Raw genomic sequence first — 24,084 nt, forward strand, 5'->3', positions numbered from 1 at the left:
TCCAGTGGAAACGAGAAACCCAGGCAGGAGCCGATAAGCCACACTGGGTGCCCCCTCCCAGGCTGGGGTGGCATATTTGGACAAAAGAAGAAGCCTTAAGCAAAAGGAGTGAAGTGAACACAGCAAGCCCAGGCATCAACCGGAGGGTGTGGGAACTCTCTGGGGTGTCTTCCTGGCACTTCCGGCCGGCAGCCAGCCCTGTCCCCCTCCGTCCCCACCAGGGCCTCCAAGCTGCACAGACCTGACCGCACATCACACGTGTGCAGCCAGGCCACACAGGCACGCCTGCAGCCCCTCACTCCCCGCCTCTGCCGCGTGACTTGACAGCCACATCCTTTCTACAGCCTCAGCCTGAGCCTCTGAGCTTTCCTCATGTGTCATCCAGAATACCAGGCCCTACTGTTTTGGAATTCCTCTTACTGTGTGGTTGAAAGCAAGGGAATCAAGTTCATACCAAACCAATTCAAAAAAAAAAAGAGCAAGCAAGGCTTACATCACATTTTCCCTTGGTTTCTTTCTTTCCTCCAGGGCCAGCTGACTCTGCCTGGCCTCTGCCAGATAGGGTAGGGTTATCTGGGACTCTGCCTTACGCTTGAGTCACGGATGGTCCACTCCATGGGAAGGGGACCCTGACATCCAGCTAGAGAGCTTGGGAAAGGAAATGGGGGAAGGGAGAGGTCACGGTTCTACAACTGTCAGGGGCTGGGGCCAGCAGTTGTATTTGTCATGTTTTCTAAAGCTAGACTAAAGTTTCTTGAAGCCAGTGTGGGTTTTGCACCCCTCCCTGTCCCTCTTTTCTTCTCCCTCTCGTGCCAGGGCCTGTCCCTGAGGTCTGTAAATCTGGGTGGGGACCTTGGCTGGAGGATGGAGACACAGGCTCTTGTTTGATGCCTTGGACCTCGAGATGACTGCTGTATGTTAATGCTTGAAAAACACCACCTCCAACCAGGGCTGCCTCGTTCAGACCATCAGTGGGTGGGATGAAGGGAGTCCGGGGCTGAGGACTGCACAGGCCAGAGTAGAACAATGACTCTGGTCTGATCCAGCACACATAGAAGGGCTGCACAGTCACCCCTTACTCCTTCTGTGTTGAATCAAATGGCATCAGCAGTAACTCAGAGCCTCACAACCTTCTGAGTTCCCCACCCCAGCACACACACACACACACACACACACACACACGCATGCACAGAAACGGATGCAAAGCAGGGTATGTGGGTAGATGGAGTCAAACGACCCGTCTCCCATCTTGAAAGGTGTAATCCAACGGGATTAAGATGCTGGTGGAGAGTAGGTCTTACTCCCGTGCAATTAAATAAGCCCCATAAGGTGATTAAGGCTTCCAGGCTGTCAGTGAGCAAGTAGGCGTAACTAAACTATAACCACCTACTACTCTCTCTGCATATCTGGTGGGGCTGCATCTTCTGAAGAGTTGGGCTGATCTGGACGTGGAGTAGAATCGGGGTGGCAGGAGCTGGAGTGGTGACTGGTCATGAGCCCAGCTGCAGGACCGATGTCGGACGTAACCAGTGGGAGGCTCCGCATCCCCTTGCCACGGCCGATCTCCAAGTCTTGGCCGCCTCAGGGGGTCCCCGCCCTCTCACTCTCTGTCTTCTCTCTCCTGCCTCTCATCTGCCTGCAGAGCAGGATCCTTGCGGTGTGGTCCGTTTAGCACCCTGGAATCTCCCCCGGGGCTAGACCACAGCACTCTGTTACGAGCAGGATAGAATTATGATCCAGTTGAAATCTGCAGACTTTGGGGGTAGGAGCTTCTTTCTGTAGCTCTGAAGCTTGAGGTTCGGGAGTGAGGGGGTGGAGGGAAGTGTTGGCGTTAAGGCCCTCGAGCAAGTATGGGGTGGGGTGATGGGCTGATGAGGGCCCCTGATGGGCTCCCCAGTGGTCCAGGACGAAAGGTCCACGAGAAGGCTGCAAGGGGAGCGCACGGCAGAGCCGACCACGCAGAGTGAGCATGCGCGCCTCCCCACCCCTCCGGGGGCGCACGCACAGATCGATCGCTGTCAGCTCCTAGCTTGGTGCCCGGGTTTGGAGCGGGGAGGGGTTGGGAAAGGAGGGGAGTGAGCTGCACTCAGCAGGACCATGTGTCTCTTCAGCAACCCCTGGTGCGGTTGAGAGGAGGTGCCAACGTCGGGGAGGGCCGCGTGGAGGTGCTCAAGAACGGAGAATGGGGTACCGTCTGCGACGACAAGTGGGACCTGGTGTCCGCCAGCGTGGTCTGCAGAGAGCTGGGCTTCGGGAGCGCCAAAGAGGCCATCACAGGCTCCCGGCTGGGGCAAGGTAAGGCGCGGGGAGGACGTTCTGTGGCCTCTCTTCACGGAAAGTGTCACATGGGGAGCCCAGTCGGGGCTGGCTGGCCTCATCCTTTCCAGGCTCTTCTTGCTTTGCCTCCTCCCTCCAGCAGCTGCTGCTCTATTAGACAATCCCAGGCCTCTCCCCAGGCAGTTGGAGCTGGAAGGGCCTTAGGGAATACTGAGTGCCCATTTTATGGATTTGGAAGCTGAGACCCAGAGAAGGAAGTAAACGACCAAGATGAGACAACATATTAGCACCCAATGAATATTCTAATGGAGGTCTACCCAACTCCTAATCCAGTGCTCCCCACAGCCCCACTGAGAAAACTGGAATTTCCAGGTCCTTCCCCCAGGAGAAGACCTCAGAATTCATGAGGCTATGGACCACCCCGGGCACAAAAGAATCCTGCATGTCATCTTACTTTTCCACCCTGAGTTAGCACCACAAACATTCTGTCCCTGCCGCCAGAGACTGGAAACAGGATGCCCTGCTCCCAGTGTCATGAGATGCTAACAAAAGAAGAGGCCTGGTTTTTATTAAGTGTCTCAAACAAATCTTTCCTTTGAGCAAAGAACAAGAGTATAGGAGGCTTTCAAGCAGGTCACCCTGTTGAGAGGAATGTTGTAAACATGACATGGCAACACAACAGATAACTTCCCCTCCCGACCCCCATGAAGACCACTGCTCTGGGCCAGCCCTGGTCCTGCAGAGGGTGGAGTGTTTGCCCCAAACAGACTCTGCAGCCCAGCGAGCGTCCAGCCCCACCCCCCCACCCCACCCCACCCCCGCCCCAGGGGAACTTTGTGTATTGAGCAAAGGAAACCAGTCATCTGCAGGAATCTTTTCAGTGTCGACCCCCGGGGAGGCTGCTGCAGACCGGGGTCTGCCGTGGTGGGGAGGGAGGAGAGTGGGCTGCAGACGAGGGTGGGCTGTCCTATCCCGTGAGGAGAGGATGCTTCCACACTGTCAGAAATAACACCACCGCCCCACAGAAAGGAGTATGGTGAGGTCATTGGCCACAACCTGGAGGGAATAATAGCCCAGTGGACCCGAGAGACAGTCTTGGAATCATAGATGGCGCTGCTATAGAAGAACTCAGAGGTCATCTCGTCCAACAGATGAGGAATCTGAGGCTCTGGAGAGCGATCCGGAGGTCACACCTATAGTTAGTGGCAGAGAAAGATTGAAACTCAAGTCTTCTAACTCTCAGCTGTGGGCTTCTCCCTTCTACCCACCCGTCTCAGCCCGCTCACATTCAGAGTATCTCGACCTCCAATCCCTGCAAGCGTCCTGGGGTCTCCTGAAGTTTGAGGGTCTAGCGTAGACTAGAACGTTGCTTCGTGCCAGCTGTCAGTGACCCCAGTGACGATCTTTCTCCTCCCCTGTCGTGGTGAGCTCTTTGCGGTTCCCTTGGATCTCGAATATTCCCACAGTCCATTGTACTAATTGGCTAATGTGTCGGTTTGTGGTCTCCCCAGGCCTACAGGACAAAGACCACTCATCCTGAGGAAGAAACAAGCACTGGATGACATAAACATTCCATTTATCATGGGCGTGTGCTATTTGACCTAAATATTTCACTGCCCAGAGCAGCCAAAGTTTTCCCAGGGCCCACGGGACTCTGGGAGAAAGAGACATTTGGCATTTTCAGTGCTGTCCTTGAAAGAACCATTGGATGATTTATCATCTTCTGCCACATTGGCCAGGTCAACTCTGGTAGGCAGAAAGGGAAGAGTCCACATTTGATGTCAAGCCACCGAGCAGCCAGGGTCCATCCTCAGCCCTGCCTCTAGCTGGTGGACCAAGTGACCACACCCACAGCGAGGGTAGTGAAAGGGCAAGGGCTGAGGGGCGGGCAGTCTGAGTCCTGGTCCTGGCCCTGCCACCTACATGCTCAGTGAGCTTGAGCAACCTTCTGGGTCTCAGATCCTTCACTGGATTCACGGTGTCTGAGGTTCTGTCTGTCCAGCCTCCTGGGATTCTGAGACCTGCTCTTATCACCAGCATGGATGTTAGGTCAGAGTCAGGCACTGTGCATTGTGTTCTGAGATCCCCTGTACACATCTGAACTCCAGCTGTCTGTTCACACACCTGGCTCCCACCATGCCTGGCTCATAGTGCTCTGGAGACATTTTTTATCAAGAATGAATGAATGAGGGACTTCCCTGGCAGTCCAGGGGTTAGGACTCCACGCTTCCACTGCAGGGGGCATGGGTTGGATCCCTGGTCGGGGAACTAAAAGATCCCACAAGCTTCGCGGTGTGGCCAAAAAAAAGGAAGGAATGAATGAATTAGTTCCAGTTGCATAAGTAGTGTGAGCTGAACAAACACTTGGTAAAGAAGTGCCAGCGCTCCAGACCCACGCTGTCCAACAGACATATAATGTGAGCCACATATGTAATGTTAACATTTTCTAGTAGCCACGTAAAGAACAAATAAAAAGAAACAGATGAAATTCATTTTAATAATCTATTTTCCTTAATATTATATATAATATTTCCAAAATATTATGATTTCAACATGTAATCAATATAAATGCTCTTGATGAGATAGTTCACAGGTAGGGTACTGACTCTCTGAAATGCAGGATGCGTTTTGCACTTACAGCCCATCTTGGTCTGGACCGGCCACATGCCAAGTGCTCGGCGAGGTGGCAGCTGCTGCACTGGATGGGGCAGCTCCAGAGCAGTGCCTTTCAGACCCTTTTGCTTGAAACCGCCCAGCAGAAATACTGACAGCACATGCAAGTAAAGCCGAAACATAAGTCTCTGGAAACAGTGCTTACCTTTATAACATGCAAAACACTGTGCGTTGTCCTAGTCTCTTCTACTGCGATCTTCAAAATCTGATGGCAACCTGCAGAGTTGTTTGTGGGTCCCAAGTCCATAACATTGTTCTAGCATTGGGCTTCTCCCCAACATCCTGCTCCTGCCCCAGGCCTGTGGTCACCAGGGCCAGGGTTTGCACATGGGGGAAGAGCAAGGCCAAGGTGAAGGTGGGGGGAGGCATCATGACTGGGAGGAATTCAGAGGACAGTCCAGAACCCAGGAGGAGGGGAAAGCTGGAGTCAGGATGCAGCAGGTCAAACCCAGCTTGACAAAAGGAGCCAAGAGCGCAGAGACACCACTGGGCGAGGGCTGGGCTGGACACCCAGGCCAGTGTCCTTCAGCGACACCTCGCACCCTGCCCAACCCACCGCAGGGCTGGGTGGTGTAGGGAAGAGGGTAAGAAACCCTGGTTCTCCCACCTCTGTGCTCTGCCCTGGTGTACCACGAATGTGCATGCTTCAGGAAAGTGGGCCCTGCCCTCTGGGGCCTCATCCCCAGGTGTCTGTAGACAGCCACAGATGTCGGTTTACATAAGTTAGGCCAGAAGGAGACTAACCAGTTGTTAGTTGGAGTCTAAAGCGTGTTAGGCTCTTGCGTGAATCTTTTCTCTCCTGTCCAGTCCTGTAGTCTAGCAATCTGTACGCGTTCATTGAGTACTGTTTGGGCTGGAGGCTGGAACAGAGAATTCATTTATTCCACAAACATTTATAGTAATGGTTTCTGCTCTCCAGGAGGTCACGTCAAGTGAGAGAAATAAGAAATAACCCCAGTCAAAGCGCTTTTACACTAACAAGTAGGTGATGATATATAAGAAATAATCCTGATAATAATTCTTACTATTTACTGAGTCCCTGGTAACTTGACACACTTGGTCTCATTCAGTCCTAATAATCCCAACCGTGCAAGATAGATATTGTCATTGCCCTTTACAGATGAGGAAAGTGGAGTTCCTAAAGGTTTCATCACTGCCCAAGGAGACACAGGCTGCATCCACTCTCAGGCTGAGCGCCCAGCTCCATTGCCTTGTGAGCCAGGGAGGGGCGTAAAAAGTAAATGCTGCAGACGAGGGTGAGGTTGTTCAAGCTGAGCCACAAAGGAGGAAGGGTTCACAGTGATCCTTGAAGGCAGGCCTCTGCTTAGATGGGCAGAAAGGAGGAGGGGTTCCAGGGGGCAGGAGGCAGAGGCAGCACCCCTAGATGAAGGGGAACATAGGCGCTTCCAACAGCTCAGCTCTTTCCCAGAGCAAACTTCTGCTCTTTTCCAGCCGAGGGTTTCCTCTCCTGACTCTCCTGAATGAGCTTCAGAAACTCAGGAAGATCGTGCTGTGGGGTCAGACTGCCTGGTTTGAATACTGGTTCCTCCATCAGCCCAGTTACTTCATCTTTGGTCCCCTGTGGGGACCATTTTGTTGGGGTGATTAAATGAGTTAATATAAACAGTGTGTTTAGGACAGAATCCAACACATAGTGAGTGCTCAATAAATATTAGGTACCATCTCCACCACCATAATCATCGTAATCATCATCATCACCATCATCATCATCATCATCATCACCATCACCACCATCATCACCACCACCACCAACACCATCATCATCACCACCAGTACCACCATCACTGTCATCATTGCCATTATCACCATCACCATCACCATCATCACCACCACCACCACCATCATCATTACCACCAGTACCATCATCACTGTCATCATTGACATTATCACCATCATCACCATCATCATCATCACCATCACCACCACCAACACCACCACCAACACCATCATCATTACCACCAGTACCACCATCACTGTCATCATTGCCATTATCACCATCATCACCATCATCATCATCATCACCATCACCACCACCATCATCACCACCACCACCACCATCATCATTACCACCAGTACCATCATCACTGTCATCATTGCCATTATCACCATCATCATCATCACCATCATCATCATCATCACCATCACCATCACCATTATCACCACCACCAACAACACCATCATCATTACCACCAGTACCATCATCACTGTCATCATTGCCATTATCACCATCATCACTATTCTCACAATCATCAAACAAGCCACTGCTCTAACTGGATACTCAAATCCAAGGTTGCTCTGTGTTTCTGAGCCCTTCTTAATTCATGAGCTGTGGCCCTGCTTGCTTCAGAGTCTCTGTTGGGGATCTGTATTTTGCATAGCCTTTCCGCTCTGAGTCCTTGGATATTTCCAGCCATAGTGACTGATGTGTTTTTATAAGTTTTATAAAATTCCAAGGAATTGGAAGCTTCATCATTTATGAATTTCCAAGGAAATGGAAACTTGGCTCTTGCCTATTACAGTGGGTTGCTCCTGGAAGTTAATTTTTGGGCTCAGTGAGCCTAGATACCAGGTGTCTCCAGAAACCAAGAGCCAAGGGTCCCTCCTTTGGACTCCAAAGCACAGGAAGTCACCTCCATCTTTCTCATTTACCACATGATATTACAAGTCTTTGTGTAAGTGTCTGCCTCCCCCAGGCACTAACTGTGAGCTTGTCATGGCAGGGCCTGCCTTGATTCCGCTGTGAGTTCCCAACACCTGGCACAGAGGCTGACATCAGCAGGCACTTAGTGAAGTCAAGGACATCCATTCAGATGCTGCTTGCAACACTTCCTATTTGCCAGGCTCTTGTTGGGAATTCACAAGGCACACAGACATAGTGCCTGCCCTCGTGGGGCCTCCAACCCAGTGGGGAAGCAGACAGATGTTGAACAGGGAGGCACTTGAGTGCAGTGTGAAGCAAAGCGCTCAGTGGAGGCTACCCGAGGGGACCCAGCTTAGATGCGGCTCAGAAAGGCTGTACCATCAAAGCTGAGCCCTGAAGGATGAGCAGGAGTTCGCTGCTGAGGAGAGGGAGGGAGAAGGTCCAGGCAGAGGGAAATGCTTGGCTCAATGGAACAGCCAAAGGGAGACTGGTGTGGCCGAGCTGGGGAGGAGCAGGCAGAGCTGGAACGCTCAGTGGAGGCCTATCCCTGGTTGGACCATCTGGGGACTGTGGATTTTACCCTGAAGTGCAGGGAGAAGCCATCACAGGGATTTAAGACAGGGGGTGACGTGATTCAGTGTGCATTAAAAAATCTCTTGGGCTGTGCGTGGCAAATATTTTGGACTAAGAAAGCCGGAGGGAGACTAGAGGCTATTTCATTCGTCCTACAGGGAGATGACAGGGTTGGACTAGTGTCGTGGTGGCAGAAATGAAAAGCACTGAGATTTGGGGGGAGCGAACAGAACATGCTGAAGGATTGCTTGTCTGTGATAAAGGAGGAGGAGGAGGCGGTGCTTCCGGGTTCTGGTGAGAACGGCCAGGTGGATGGAGGTGCCACTCCCTGAGATGGGGAGGCGCGGGCGGAAAAACGGATTGGAGAAGGCCCTCCTGCTGGAATTAGAAAGGACAAAAGCAGATGAGTCTTTCAAGAAGTTTGCCCTGAAGGGGAGGAAAGTGACAGGCCAGAGGGAGGTGTAGGGTCAGGGGAGGGTCGTTGTAAACATGGGAGATTTTAGCACGTTTGGGTGCTGGGGGACCGACCCGAACCAGAGGGGGATGGTGAGAATCAGGAGAGAGAGGGGAACGCAGGGCAAGGCAGGGTCCAAGGTGGGCTTCGAGGCAGTCAGGAGCTCCCGGAAAGAACTGGACTTGGGTCCATCTTGATGGGCAAGACAGAGGAGAGGTGGGTCTGTGAGCTGAGCTGAGCTGAATGCTGGACAGACGGAATTCCCTCTCCCCAGCAGTGGGAGGTTCCCCCCTTGTCATCCCGGTGCCTGTAAGGGAAGCTTCCCGCATGCACCCTAGAGGTCCTTGCTGAACGTCTTCCGTCTGCCCTTACAGCTCCACTCTCCACCTTGGCCACATGGTCCAGGGTCCTGGGAGGCAGGCTTAGGTGTGGCCAGCTGAGAGCCCTGGGGGAGACTGGAGTTGGGGAGAGTGGAGGGGCCAGGTCTTTATTCTCCTTGTGGGCCACTGTGTCCCTCCACCGAGGGTAACGGCTCTTCAAAGGTGGCCTCCCCACATGGCTTTTTTGCTCTCCTGGGCCAGATATTGGCACCCTCCCTTTACTCCTGCAGGCCTGGGGGTGGCCTCTGTGCCCCAGGGTTATCAGCCCACAAGTACTGGACTATCCACTGTGATTTTGTGATTTCCCCACGCTCTGTCCATACCTTTATTTTTAAAATCTCTTTCTCTAACTCAGATCATCCAATTTGAGAATGCCATCTCTTTCCTGCAGGGAGCCTGACCACACAGCGACAGTCACCCCTTTCAGATTCATCAGTGCCTGGAATGTTGTCCCGTAGTCCAACCCCTTTATTTCAGTGAGAAAACGATATTCAGAGAGGCTGAGTGAGTTGGTCAAGGTCACACAAGTTAGTAGCAACTTTTGTTTCTTCTCATGGAAGAAATGATTCCCAAGACAAGAAAAAATTCTCTCCAGGTAGAAGAGGCCTGGGTCATCGAGCTGATTATAGGAGGTGGTTGGGAGGGTTTTGAGGATGGGAGAGGCATGTTCTTATTGTCTGGAACTTTCTTTCCCATCCGAGAAGCTCTCATAGCCTGTGTGCATTTTCCATCCCCAGGGATAGGACCCATCCACCTCAACGAAATCGAGTGCACCGGGAACGAGAAGTCCATCATAGACTGCAAATTCAATGCTGAGTCTCAGGGCTGCAACCATGAAGAAGATGCTGGTGTGAGATGTAACATCCCCGCCATGGGCTTCCAGAAAAGGGTAAGGAGCCCGGACGCCCAGAGGGAACTGTGTTATATTTTGGTCACTGAAGCCCCAGAAAATGTAGACCAGGTGGCCTCAGGCTAAAGCTTTCCAACAGGTGGTCGTAGGGTGCTCTGATGATGAGCTCAGAAAGTTGTCAGGCTCTGCTGCTCTCACTGTTGGTGACCGTCACCTGGCCTTGGTGGAGGAGCCAAATGAAAAGACACATGGATAAGCCCTACTGGCCTTACTGGCAGATGTTGGGGGTCCACTGTGCGCCACGCCCTGCACTGGGGCTGGACATACAGGGTGATTGTAACTCAATCCTTCCTGCGAGGGATTCAAGGTCTACAGCATCTGTGGTGCCCTTGGCAAAAGCCCTTTCCAAGAACCCAGAGGAACCACATTACAGCAGGTCTGCAAATCACACAGATCTAAGCACAATACAGGTAGTATCTGGGGACCGAAGACTGTATTTTGGCTTCCAGAGGGAAAGAAAAGGGAACCTTTACAGCGTTATGTCCGAGACACATCCCTCCCTTCCTGAGATGGGGTCTCTAAAAACCTGCATCGTGTCCCCTCGTGTGGGTGACCTTTCCCACAGGGGTAGCCAACAGAATGATCTCCTCTTTGCCAGGAGGTCGTCTATCCAATCCTACAAAAAGGCCCAGTAAACCCTATTTAATGCTCTTCACTAAACCGTGAATTTGGTACAGGGCTGGCACATTGGAAGAACTTCTTGAAGGCTTATTTTTAAAATGAGCAAATTCAGACACATCAGGGTACAGAATGGCTCCCCAGCCAGGTGCCTGCTCTGACAGTGATTCTTGACCTTGGCACCAGCATGTCAAAGGCACTACTGAACTGGTCAGCCACAACAGTTCACCGCCCAATGGGGCCAAAAATGTGAACCCAACAGCCCTCAGCCAAGCCAGGCATTTGCTTGGGGGTGAGCAGGAGCGTGGGCCACAGCCCCACAGCTGCAAGGAGGGCTTGCCGTCTGTAATTGCTGAGCAGCCTTCCAAGAAAGCCATAACAGAGCTATCAAAGCTGACATGCCAAGAGTCCCAGTATGCTGGGACACCACTCTCTTCAGACAGATTGGACTTGGGTGGAATGGGGTTTTCAACCCAAAGGAAAGACCTAGGCCAAAGAAAGTGAAGTTTTCCAGAAGGGTTTTACGGTGGGTGGAGCTGAGCTTGCCCATGTGCCCGGTCATGCCAGTGGGGGCACCACACTCCCAGCACAAACAGCCCTCACCCTTTCATGGGCCCTCCAGGCTCTAAAAGATGAGTCCAGCGCTCAAGCATAGGGCGTGGGAGAGTTTTATGCCTGCATCTGCCATTTCTATCCCCCGGGAAGGAAAAGAAGGATGTCACCTCTGAAAGAAATCCCTGTGGGCTGTATGAGCCGTCTCCCATGGCAGTGGGCCAGGCTTCTGCAGGGCCTGCCTTGGGGCTCCCAAGGGCATTGGTAACACCGCTGAGCAGAAAAATCAAGACTCCCAAGCTTTATCACTGTGTTAGTTTGCTGGGGCTGCCATAGCAAAGTACCACAGACTGGGTGGCTTAAACAATAAAAATTTATATTCTCATAGTCTGGAGGCTGGAAGTCCAAGATCAAGGTGTTGGCAGGGTTGTTTTCTCTTGAGGCCTCTCCCCTTGGCTTGCAGACGGCCGCCTTCTCACTGTGTCCTCACATGGCCTTTCCTCTGTGCACACACATCCCTGGTGTCTTTTTCTCTTCTAAGGAAACCAGTCCTATTGGATTAGGGCCCATCCATATGATCTCATTTAACCTTAGCTACCTCTTGAAAGGCCCTATCTCCAAGTGAGTCACATTTGAACTAACATGGGGGTTAGGGCTTCCGCATATGAATTTCTGGGGGGACACAAGTCAGTTCATAATAATCATGCACTAGCTGATTCCTTAATTAATCTCTTTAAGGTTTCAGTTTCTCCTTAGAAAATAAAGAGGTGAGAGAGGTGATTCCTAGCTTCCCTTCCAGCCCGCATTTCATTAGGAAATTGACTTTTCTATTGAATGACTAATAAAACTCAGAGACTTGGAACCGGGTGGTTTTGTCCATCCAGCCACAGCAGAGCTGCGTTTCTTTCATTGCTGGGGTGAGACGCCAAGGCAGGGAGGCTCTGGGACTGGCAGGTGGGTTTACCAAGCGAGCTAATCCACGCAGGGGCCCTGGCACCTTTGCTGACCTCTAGCTCCCCTCTGAACTGTGAGCCTGGCCCTGACTGGGTAGCAGGACCAAGCCCACATGTGGAATGTGAGTTGGAGAATGCCCCTGCTTGCTTTCATGTTAACATCTGGGTTGTGTTACCTCGCTTCCTACCCACCACCTCCAAAAACAGGTGTGGGATTGGTGAACCACAACGTTATCAAAACACAGGGGGGCCTCGCCATGCCCCACTGGCTGGAAGTGGGTGTTTTGTTTTCCCTATTCATGCTCAGAAAACTTCAGCTGCCTGCACTTCACTCCCTTCTTTCAAACCCCATACTGCTGCCACCGAGAATCAAAGGAATAGGAAAAAAGAAATGCCTTGGGTTGTTTTAAAAAAAACAGTGGAGCAGGATTGACCTCTCCTGGCATCCTTGAAGGGTAATGAGGTGGAGAGGGTGCAGGCCAGAGGCTCCTGGCTGACCCCGAGGCCTCTTGGGGTTCCACCAATGCTGGTAGAGTCAGAGCATTGAGCCAGGCCGCTTCCAGAATGGGGCACCCAGGAGGGGGACCCTGGAAATAGAGAGCTGTGTCCTGGGCTGAGTTTGAACTTCATGGCTGGCCTCTTTTGTGCCCTCCAGAGTTTTCTAGAAAATGAGAAAAGGCTCCCAATGCATCTTGAGGTGCCTGGATTCCTCCCGGGGTGATGGAACCCTGCTCCCTGTTACGGAGGCTGCTTCAGGCTTGCTTAGCCTTGGACGCACGGCCACAGCTTGGAGCTTTGGGAAGTGCTTCAAGGAGAAGCCCCAGCTCCCCACTGGTGACCCCGAGTTTTCCTTGCCCCGGAGTCAGTGTGCTGCCACATTCTTCAGCCAGAGCCTCTCAGACTTCTGTTGGCTCTAGAACCTAGGACAGGAACATATGGCCAACAAACTTTGGCTGCACAGGCAGTGGTGGACAAAGGACAGGGACCCTCCCAGAGAGAGCGCTTGAGACAGGAGCCTTCACATTGAGACTTAATCTTGGGGCCCCACTGCTCTCTGATAGTGGGACAAAGTGTGAACTGTGGGTTCTTTAGGCTCCCCCATCTTCATCTTTCACTGACCTTGGGGCAACAAAATGAAGTCAGTTTTGGGGGGCAGTGGCCTATGAAGCGGGTAGCGGAGGTAGCTATCAGCCCCCAGTGCAGTCAGTAAGACAGGGCACAGTCCGTAGGGAGATAAAAAATAATGATAAACCCAATTAAAAGTCATTCTGCTTTTTTTTTTGGAATTTTTGAATTTTATTTTATTTTTTGTACAGCAGGTTCTTATTAGTTACCCATTTTATACATACTAGTGTATATGTCAGTCCCAATCTCCCCACCCCCCCACCACCACTTCAACCCCTTGGTGTCCATACGTTTGTTTTCTACATCTGTGCCTCTATTTCTGCCCTGCAAACCGGTTCATCTGTACCATTTTTCTGAGTTCCACATATATGCGTTAGTATACGATATTTGTTTTTCTCTTTCTGACTTACTTCATTCTGTATGACAGTCTCTAGATCCATCCACGTCTCTACAAATGACCCAATTTCGTTCCTTTTTATGGCTGTGTAATATTCCATTGTATATATGTACCACATCTTCTTTATCCATTCATCTGTCGATGGGCATGTAGGTTGCTTCCATGACCTGCCTATTGTAAATAGTGCTGCAATGAACATTGGGATGCATGTGTCTTGCTGAATTATGGTTTTCTCTGCGTATATGCCCAGTAGTGGGATTGCTGGGTCATATGGTAATTCTATTTTTAGCTTTCTAATGACCCTCCATACTGTTCTCCGTAGTGGCTGTATCAATTTACATTTGCACCGACAGTGCAAGAGGGTTCCCTTTTCTCCACATCCTCTCCTGCATTTGTTGTTTTTAGATTTTCTAATGATGCGCATAATAACTGGTGTGAGGTGATACCTCATTGTAGTTTTGATTTGTATTTTTCTAATAATTAGTGGTGTTGAGCATCTTTTCATGTGCTTCTTGGCCATCTGTATGTCTTCTTTACAGAAATGTCTATTTAGGTCTTCTGCCCATTTTTGGATTGGGTTGTTTGGTTTTTTAATATTGAGCTGCATGAGCTGTTTATGTATTTTGAAGATTAATCCTTTGTCCGTTGATTCGTTTGCAAATATTTTCTCCCATTCTGAGGGTTGTCTTTTCACCTTCTTTACGGTTTCCTTTGCTTTGCAAAAGCTTTTAAGTTTCATTAGGTCCCATTTGTTTATTTTTGTTTTTACTTCCATTACTCTAGGAGGTGGATCAAAAAAGATCTTGCTGTGATTTATGTCAAAGAATGTTCTTCCTATGTTTTCCTCTAAGAGTTTTATAGTGTCCGGTCTTACATTTAGGTCTCTAATCCATTTTGAGTTTATATTTGTGTATGGTGTTAGGCAGTGTTCTAATTTCATTCTTTTACGTGTAGCTGCCCAGTTTTCCCAGCACCACTTATTGAAGAGACTGTCTTTTCTCCATTGTATATCCTTGCCTCCTTTGTCATAGATTAGTTGACCATAGGTGTGTGGGTTTATCTCTGGGCTTTCTATCCTGTTCCATTGATCTATATTTCTGTTTTTGTGCCAGTACCATATTGTCTTGATTACGGTAGTTTTGTAGTATAGTCTGAGGTCAGGGAGTCTGATTCCTCCAGCTCCGTTTTTTTCCCTCAAGGCTGCTTTGGCTATTCAGGGTCTTTTGTGTCTCCATACAAATTTCAAGATTTTTTGTTCTAGTTCTGTAAAAAATGTCATTGGTAATTTGATAAGGATTGCATTGAATGTGTAGATTGCTTTGGATAGTATAGTCATTTTCACAATATTGATTCTTCCAATTCAGGGACATGGTATATCTCTCCATCTGTTTATATCATCTTTAATTTCTTTCATCAGTGTCTTATAGTTTTCTGCACACAAGTCTTTTGTCTCCCTAGGTAGGTTTATTCCTAGGTATTTTATTCTTTTTGTTGCAGTGGTAAATGGGAGTGTTTCCTTAATTTCTCTTTCAGATTTTTCATCATTAGTGTATAGGAATGCAAGAGATTTCTGTGCATTAATTTTGTATCCTGCAACTTTACCAAATTCATTGATTAGCTCTAGTAGTTTTCTGGTGGCATCTTTAGGATTCTCTATATATAGTATCATGTCATCTGCACACAGTGACAGTTTTACTTCTTCTTTTCCAAATTGTATTCCTTTTATTTCTTTCCTTCTCTGATTGCCATGGCTAGGACTTCCAAAACTATGTTGAATAATAGTGGCTATAATGGATGTCCTTGTCTGGTTCCTGATCTTCGAGGAAATGCTTCCAGTTTTTCACCATTGAGCATGGTGTTTGCTGTGGGTTTGTCATATATGGCCTTTATTATGTTGAGGGAGGTGCCCTCTATGCCCACTTTCTGAAGAGTTTTTATCATAAATGGGTGTTGAATTTTGTCAAAAGCTTTTTCTGCATCTACTGAGATGATCATATGGGTTTTATTCTTCCATTTGTTAATATGGTATATCACATTGATTGATTTGCATATATTGAAGAATCCTTGCATCCCTGGGATAAATCCCACTTGATCATGGTGTATGATCCTTTTAATGTGTTGTTGGATTCTGTTTGCTAGTATTTTGGTGAGGATTTTTGCATCTTTGTTCATCAGTGATACTGGTCTGTAATTTTCTTTTTTTGTAGTATATTTCTCTGGTTTTGGTATCAGGGTGATGGTGGCCTCATACAGTGAGTTTGGGAGTTTTCCTTCCTCTGCAATTTTTTGGAAGCATTTGAGAAGGATGGGTGCTAGCTGTTCTCTAAATGTTTGATAGAATTCAACTGTGAAGCCATCTGGTCCTGGACTTTTGTTTGTTGGAAGATTTTTAATCACAGTTTCAATTTCATTACTTGTGATTGGTCTGTTCCTATTTTCTATTTCTTCCTGGTTCAGTCTTGGAAGGTTATAACTTTCTAAGAATTTGTCCATTTCTTCCAGGTTGTCCATTTTATTGGCATAGAGTTGCTTGTAGTAGTCTCTTAGGATGCTTTGTATTTCTGCGGTGTCTGTTGTAACTTCTCCTTTTTCATTTCTAATTTTATTGATTTGAGTCCTTTCCCTCTTTTTCTTGATGAGTCTGGCTAATGGTTTATCAATTTTGTTTACCTTCTCAAAGAACCAGCTTTTAGTTTTATTGATCTTTGCTATTGTTTTCTTTGTTGCTATTTCATTTATTTCTGCTCTGATATTTATGATTACTTTCCTTCTACTAACTTTGGGTTTTGTTTATTCTTCTTTCTCTAGTTCCTTTCGGTGTAAGGTTAGATTGTTTATTTGAGATTTTTCTTGTTTCTTGAGATAGGCTTGTATTGCTGTAAACTTCCCCTTAGAACTGCTTTTGCTGCATCCCATAGGTTTTGGATCGTCCTGTTTTCATTGTCATTTGTCTCTAGGTATTTTTTGATTTCCTCTTTGATTTCTTCAGTGATCTCTTGGTTATTTAGTAACGTATTGTTTAGCCTCCATGTGTTTATGTTTTTTACGTATTTTTCCCTATAATTCATTTCTAATCTCATAGCATTGTGGTCAGAGAAGATGCTTCATATGATTTCAATTTTCTTAAATTTACTGAGGCTTGATTTGTGACCCGAGATGTGATCTATCCTGGAGAATGTTCCGTGCGCACTTGAGAAGAAAGTGTCATCTGCTGTTTTTGGATGGAATGTCCTCTAAATATCAATTAAATCTGTCTGGTCTATTGTGTCATTTAAAGCTTGTTTTTCCTTATTAATTTTCTGTCTGGATGATCTGTCCATTGGTGTAAGTGAGGTGTTACAGTCCCCCACTATTACTGTGTTACTGTCGATTTCCCCTTTTATGGCTGTTAGCATTTGCCTTATGTATTGTGGTGCTCCTATGTTGGGTGCATAAATATTTATAATTGTTTTATTTTCTTCTTGGATTGATCCCTTGATCTATGTAGTGTCCTTCCTTGTCTCTTGTAACATTCTTTATTTTAAAGTCTATTTTATCTGATATGAGTATTGCTACTCCAGCTTTCTTTTGATTTCCATTTGCATGGAATATCTTTTTCCATCCCCTCACTTTCAGACTCTATGTGCCCCTAGGTCTGAAGTGGGTCTCTTGTAGACAGCATATAGATGGGTCTTGTTTTTGTATCCATTGAGCGAGCCTGTGTCTTTTGGTTGGAGCATTGAATCCATTCACGTTTAAGGTAATTATCGATATGTATGTTACTATTACCATTTTCTTAATTGTTATGGGTTTGTTTTTGTCAGTCCTTCTCTTCTCTTGTGTTTCCCACTTAGTGAAGTTCCTTTTGCATTTGTTGAAGAGCTCGTTTGGTGGTGCTGAATTCTCTTAGCTTTTGCTTGTCTGTAAAGCTTTTGATTTCTCCGTGGAATCTAAATGAGATCCTTGTGGGGTAGAGTAATCTTGGTTGTAGGTTCTTCCCTTTCATCACTTTAAATATATCATGCCACTCCCTTCTGGCTTGTAGAGTTTCTGTGGAGAAATCAGCTGTTAACCTTAAGGGAGTTCCCTTGTATGTTATTTGTTGTTTTTCCCTTGTTGCTTTCAATAATTTTTCTTTGTCTTTAATTTCTGTCAATTTGATTACTATGTGTCTCGACATGTTTCTCCTTGGGTTTATCCTGCCTGGGACTCTCTGCACTTCCTGGACTTGGGTGGCTATTTCCTTTCCCGTGTTAAGGAAGTTTTCAACTATAATCTCTTCAAATATTTTCTCACGTCCTTTCTCTCTCTCTTCTCCTTAAGGGACCCCTATAATGTGAATGTTGTTGCGTTTAATGTTGTCCCAGAGGTCTCTTAGGCTGTCTTCATTTCTTTTCATTCTTTTTTTTTTTATTCTGTTCCACGGCAGTGAATTCCACCATTCTGTCTCCAGGTCACTTATCCGTTCTTCTGCCTCAGTTATTCTGCTGTTGATTCCTTCTAGTGTATTTTTCATTTCAGTTATTGTATTGTTCATCTCTGTTTGTTCTTTAATTCTTCTAGGTTTTTTTTTTTTTAATTCTTCTAGGTCTTTGTTAAACATTTCTTGCATCTTCTCGATCTTTGCCTCCATGCTTTTTCCAAGGTCCTGGATCATCTTCACTACCATTATTCTGAATTCTTTTTCTGTAAGGTTTCCTGTCTCTGCTTCATTTAGTTGTTTTTCTGGGGTTTTATCTTGTTCCTTCATCTGGTACATAGCCCTCTGCCTTTTCATCTTGTCTATCTTTCTGTGATTGTGGTTTTTGTTCCACAGGCTGCAGGATTGTAGTTCTTCTTGCTTCTGCTGTCTGCCCTCTGGTGGATGAGGCTATCTAAGAGGCTTGTGCAAGTTTGCTGATGGGAGGGACTGGCGGTGGGTAGAGCTGACTGTTGCTCTGGTGGGAAGAGCTCAGTAAAACTTTAATCTGCTTGTCTGCTAATGGGTGGGGCTGGGTTCCCTCCCTGTTTGTTGTTTGGCCTGAGGCGACCCAACACTGGAGCCTACACAGCTCTTTGGTGGGGCTAATGGTGGACTCTGGGAGGGCTCACGCTAAGGAGTACTTCCCAGAACTTCTGCTGCCAGTGTCCTTCTCCTCATGGTGAGACACAGCCACCCCCTGCCTCTGCAGGAGACCCTCCAACACTAGCAGGTAGGTCTGGTTCAGTCTCCTATGGGGTCACCACTCCTTCTCCTGGGTCCCGATGCACACACTACTTTGTGTGTGCCCTCCAAGAGTGAAGTCTCTGTTTCCCCCAGTCCTGTCAAAGTCCTGCAATCAAGTCCCGCTAGACTTTGAAGTCTGAATCCCTAGGAATTCCTCCTCCATTTGCTGGACCCCCGGGTTGGGAAGCCTGACGTGGGGCTCAGAACCTTCACTCCAGTGGGTGGACTTCTGTGGTATAAGTGTTCTCCAGTTTGTGAGTCACCCACCCAGCAGTTATGGGATTTGATTTTTTTTTTCTTTTTTTTAATTTTTTTTATGGGATTTGATTTTATTGTGATTGCACCCCTCCTACCATCTCATTGGGGCTTCTCCTTTGTCTTTGGATGTGGGGTATCTTTTTTGGTGAGATACAGTGCCTTCCTGTCGATTGTTGTTCAGCAGTTAGTTGTGATTCCGGTGCTCTCAGAAGAGGGAGTGAGAGCACGTCCTTCTACTCTGCCATCTTGAACCGATCACCATTCTGCTTTTAATCATCACCGCCCACTGGCGTTCCAAACTTCAGTGCCAACCTGGCCCACGGGAGGGGTCCTAACTCACGGCCTCCACCTCCCCAGGGTGCGCCCCTGTGCTGGCCTGCAGCTCCACCAGGCTCTGCAGTGAGATTCTAGAAACCACACCGAGGGGAAGGGGAAAGGACTTGGACCTCCCAAAGAGAAGGGAGGCTCCAGGCTCCTAAATCAGAACACAAGCTGTTAGAGGGCTCAGCCCGAGGCCTAGAGGAGAGGCCTGCGGTCGCCATCACGTCCCCACTGTCTGTCTATCCAGGACACAGAGTGTCCTCGGGCCAGAAGGCCGGAGACTCAGGGGGCCAGGCGGGTGGGGAGAGGGGACATGCATGGGGGGCTGGCAGACCACTCCTTGCCAAGGCTGTAGCTGCTCAGAGGCGACCGGAGGTGGTTCTCACAAGGCACAAAATTAGGTGCCTTAGTGAGTATCCTAAACCTCAGGGCTCAGTCTGACCCCAGTGGACAGGAAAAGCCTCAGAACATAAGCCCAGGCTCCAGGGCCCCAACCTCCCAGCAGGAGTGCTCCATCCTCCAACCTGAGTGTGAGTCGGTCCTCAGTTCTGGCTTGGTGGTCCCTGCTTTGGGACAAAAGCATCCCTGGAGAAGGGGGCTTATGTGCGTGGTTTGGAGGTGGTCTAGCATGGTAGTTAAGAGGCACTTACTGTATCTGAGACTCTACTTTCTCATCTGTGAAATTCGGATGACATGGTACTGCTGCCTCCTAGGGGTGCTGTGAGGAACGTATGTCCATAAAGGGCTTGCGCAGGGCCTGAGACACGATAAGTGCTCTGAAAGTCTGCCTGTGAATTTCCCAGCACTGAGCATTGGGCCTGTCATATAGTAAAAGCTCAATAAATACCGGATGAATGAATGGATCCTGTGAATTATGCACAATTCATTTCATCTCTCGGGAGGTGCCAGTGTTACCGGCAGAGTTCAGTAAGCACATAAAGGAAGTATATGGTAAAATACAGGCCTTTATTAGGTCTCAAATAAGCAGAGGGGATGGCTTGAAGTTACCTCTAGAGACATCCCGGATGGGTTGAAGGCGCACCCTGTCCAAGGGCTGCTGGCCTTCCCCTGCATGTTGGAGCTGGGTGACTCGCCTCCTGCTGAGGTTCAGGCCCTTCTAGGACTTTCTTGATGGCTCTGCCCATCTTATCTGTTTGTGTTTTTACATAGATCCAAAGATATGTTAGTCATGGCTGATGTACAATGCATATCCAGTGTCCAGTGTCCAGCTTCATCAGGGTTTTCTTCAGCCCAGAGACACCCAGGAAGACAAATGTCAGCCTCCCGAAGGCCAGCCCTCTTCCTGCCTGCTCTGACCTCTTCTAGCTCCTCTGAAGAGAGGTTTGCTTTCTGCTGGGACTCCCACCCTAATGATGATCATTGCTGTGAGGATGTCTGATAGTTCTCGGCACTCACTTGGTGCCAGGCCCTGTTTGAGCACTTTACGTGAACTACCTCATTTATGCATCCGCTCAACAACCGTGGCAGGTAGATCGAGCATCATGTCTGCCCTCGGCTTGTCTGTTTGTCGGCTGACCTCAGTGACCCTCCCAGCCCCTAAGTCCATAAGAATTAAGACCTGTGACTTAGGGGTCGTGCCATTGCTAAGGACTGGCAAACAAACAGCTGAGGATTCCTGGAAGTGTTATGCCTTATCTCAGAGGAATGAATTGTGAGAAGCATAAAGGAAAGCAGGGCAAGGTATCTGGATTAAAGGCTGCAGTTTCAGAACCCTTCCCCAAATTCCAGATCTCCCTGCTTGGGCTCACTTAAGTTGGTCCACGCTTTCATTCCGTAAGACTGATCGTGTATTCATCCATTCCAAAAATAGTCTTGGCATATACCTGACATGTGGGAGGTGCTGTCTTAGTTATTGATCATCCAGTAAACCAGACAAATACAGCTCTGCTCTTTGGCACTTATGATCTAGCAGAGGAGAGAGATGTTAAATTGTGAATTAGCTTAATTATAATTGTCAAGAATGCGAAGAAGGAGATGTAGAGGGAGTGATAGACTGTGTAAGTGGGCACTGACCCCCATCGCAGGGAAGTGCCATTGGGTATAGGATTGGAAAGATGAGTGGGGCCAGCCAGGCAAAAGGGCCTCTGTATATAATAGGCTTCGGTGTGAAATGAGACTGACTGTGTGACATGGTCAAGAAAGTTAGGTAGCCATGGAAACTGAGAGAAGGCCATGCACTTGGAGGTCAGAGAACAGGGAGGAGAGAGACATGTGATTAGGATGAGGAGGGGAGTAGTGGAGCAGTGGGAAACCATGGACGTGTTCTAGGGGAGGAATGCGGTTGGGTGTTTTTCAAATGTGACTCTGGCGTCTGCGTGGAGAATGGGTCAGTGAAGGCAAGAGGAGAGGCAACAGGAGGTGAGGAGGGCTGGTTCAGGTGAGAGGTGATGGTGCCTGGGACGAGAGGGTAAGGATGGAGCCGGAGGGAGGAGGGCGGGTCGGAGAGAGACTTGGGGTATAAAATCTACGGAGGAAGATTTTGACGGGATGTGGGGGGATGAGAGAGAAGACGATGCTGAGGATTGCACCCAGATTTCTGGCTTGTCTGACAGAATAGATTCGGGATCGGCAAACTACAGCTTGCAGTCCAAACCCATCCGTCTGCCTATTTTTGTATATGTGGGTTTATGGGCACACAGCTGTGCCCCATCATTTACATATTGTGATGCCTGCTTTCACGCTACACGGTTTGCTGCCCCTGGGACAGATGGTAGTGGCTTTAGCTGAAATAGGGAACGAGGGGGAGGTAGAGCACAGCTTTAGGTGGAGAGAGAAAAGAGGACAAGTGAGATTTGGGGTCTCCGAGGTGCCGGGTGGGACAGGCAGCTGGCTGTATGGGTCTCAGAAGAGAGTTCTGCGGGAGAGGACAGCAGGGGACGCTGTGGGAGGAGATGGGATCAGGAGCTGGAATGTGGGGGCAGGAGGTGTGGCGAGGAGAAAAGGGTCCAGGAAAGAGTCAGGGGATTCTACCATTTTAAGGCCTCTTGCTGCATCCTTCCAAGTGTCTGATCTAAGAGCAGCCCCCCTGGTGGGCGCATGGGCAGCAGAAGCAGATTCTGCTGTGCTGCTCAGAGGGGTCAGTGGGCCTCCCCAGCTGCACAGGCTTCTAGGGCCCCAGGATGCCTGCGGTGGGGCGGGGGAGGGGGACCGAATACAGAAGACCACGCTGGGCACGATGCCTGCGGCACACAGTAGGCTCTCAGCGATGCTGCGGGATCTGTGTCTCAGGCAGGACCCCCTGCCTTGGGGAAACTGGGACTGAGGGCAGTACGGCGGGGCGTCAACCTGCCTTCCCCTCGTGGCGATCTTGCCTTCCTTTCTCTCCACAGCTGCGCCTGAACGGGGGCCGAAACCCCTACGAAGGCCGAGTGGAGGTGCTGGTGGAGAGGAACGGGTCCCTCGTGTGGGGGACAGTGTGCGGCGAGAACTGGGGCATCGTGGAGGCCATGGTGGTCTGCCGGCAGCTGGGCCTGGGGTTTGCCAGCAACGCCTTCCAGGTGAGAAATCCCCGAGGGCCTTGAACCCTCCATCCAGTCTGATCCTGCCCATCTCTCGTCAGCCCCCATCTTCCACGAACCCCAGGAGACAGAGAGCCATGGGCTCGGAGGAAGAGCCTCATCCTGGCTCCCACGCCGCTCTCCACAGCCCCGAGTCCTTGGGTGGGTCACGTGCTCTCTGGACGCTGGTTTCACGGTCTCAGCTCTGCGCGCTGGGATTCGCACTGTGCCAAGGGCTCCTCCCGGGCCGTCCTGATATGCCTCTTGCAGACGGAAGCCACTCAGTCCTGTGGGGCAGGGGCGCCCACGCAGCCCAACCCCCCAGACGCCTTAGCTCACCCAGAACATGCTTCCCCACGGTGACCACATCCCCGCACCCTCTCCTTGGTTGGCTGGTAAATCCCCAACCCTCGTCCAGGGCCCCTTCACAGCCGCTGCACCCTCCTCCCCGCCGGCCCTTCCCTAAAGAGAGGGACTCAGCTGAGGGCAATTAAGCTCCTGCCCCCGTCAGAAGAAAGACAAGCAGCGCCTCAGCTTCAAAAATCATTGCTTTCGGGACCCCATCCTACGAGGGAACATTGTCAGAGAGAGGCTGGGGGCCGGAGGTGAGGGAGCCCGGAGGCTCCGGGTCTATTCCCAACCGGAGCTCTACCAGCCGGCTGCGCAATGATCTGGGGCAAAGCAGCCACTTTTCTACGCCTCCCCGTGACGTGGAATGAGTAGTCCCAGGTCCTCAGTATCCTGGCTCTAAACGCTTTCCTTCAGCTTCTCCCAGAACCAGAAAATGTCTGAAGCTCCCCCATCTTGCTTTGCTAACCCTGACTTCAGCCCCTGTGCCCAGGTGGGCTGCTCGGGGAAGGGGTTTCTTAGGAAGGGACGTGGGAGGACTCAGGCAGCCTCGCTGAGCCTGACTGCCGCCTGCGGGCTGCCCAGGGCCCAGGGTAGGTGCTGAGTCCTGAGCAGGGACTGCCCTGTGGCTCGCCCCGCCAGCATCCAGAAGGGGCAGGCCTCCGGTACCCGGGGCCCTCTGGGAGCCTGGCTTCGCAGGGCCATGTAATGTTTCTGCTAATACTGCTTATGACAAGCCAGGGTGCTCTCTGGTTCTTCAAGGAGAGTCGAAAAACAGTGCTCATTACAACAGAGTGGCTGTCTGGCTATTTCTGTTCCCCGTCAGCTCGTTCCTGAGACACCTGGGCCTCACAGCTGAGGTTGTGAACGGGCCTGCCCC

General features: G+C 49.6%; 1 protein-coding gene across 1 annotated transcript in view; it reads left to right on the top strand.

The window, feature by feature from the left end:
* Positions 1 to 24,084, top strand: part of LOXL2 (lysyl oxidase like 2) — a 110,670-nt gene that overhangs the window by 67,660 nt on the left and 18,926 nt on the right. Inside the window, exons 6-8 of the mRNA XM_007167849.2 lie at positions 2,112 to 2,295; positions 9,757 to 9,908; positions 22,689 to 22,856. Coding sequence (XP_007167911.2) covers positions 2,112 to 2,295; positions 9,757 to 9,908; positions 22,689 to 22,856 — 504 coding nt within the window. The remainder of the gene's footprint in view (positions 1 to 2,111; positions 2,296 to 9,756; positions 9,909 to 22,688; positions 22,857 to 24,084) is intronic.

This window comes from Balaenoptera acutorostrata, chromosome 6, assembly GCF_949987535.1.
Source record: "Balaenoptera acutorostrata chromosome 6, mBalAcu1.1, whole genome shotgun sequence".
Taxonomy (NCBI): domain Eukaryota; kingdom Metazoa; phylum Chordata; class Mammalia; order Artiodactyla; family Balaenopteridae; genus Balaenoptera; species Balaenoptera acutorostrata.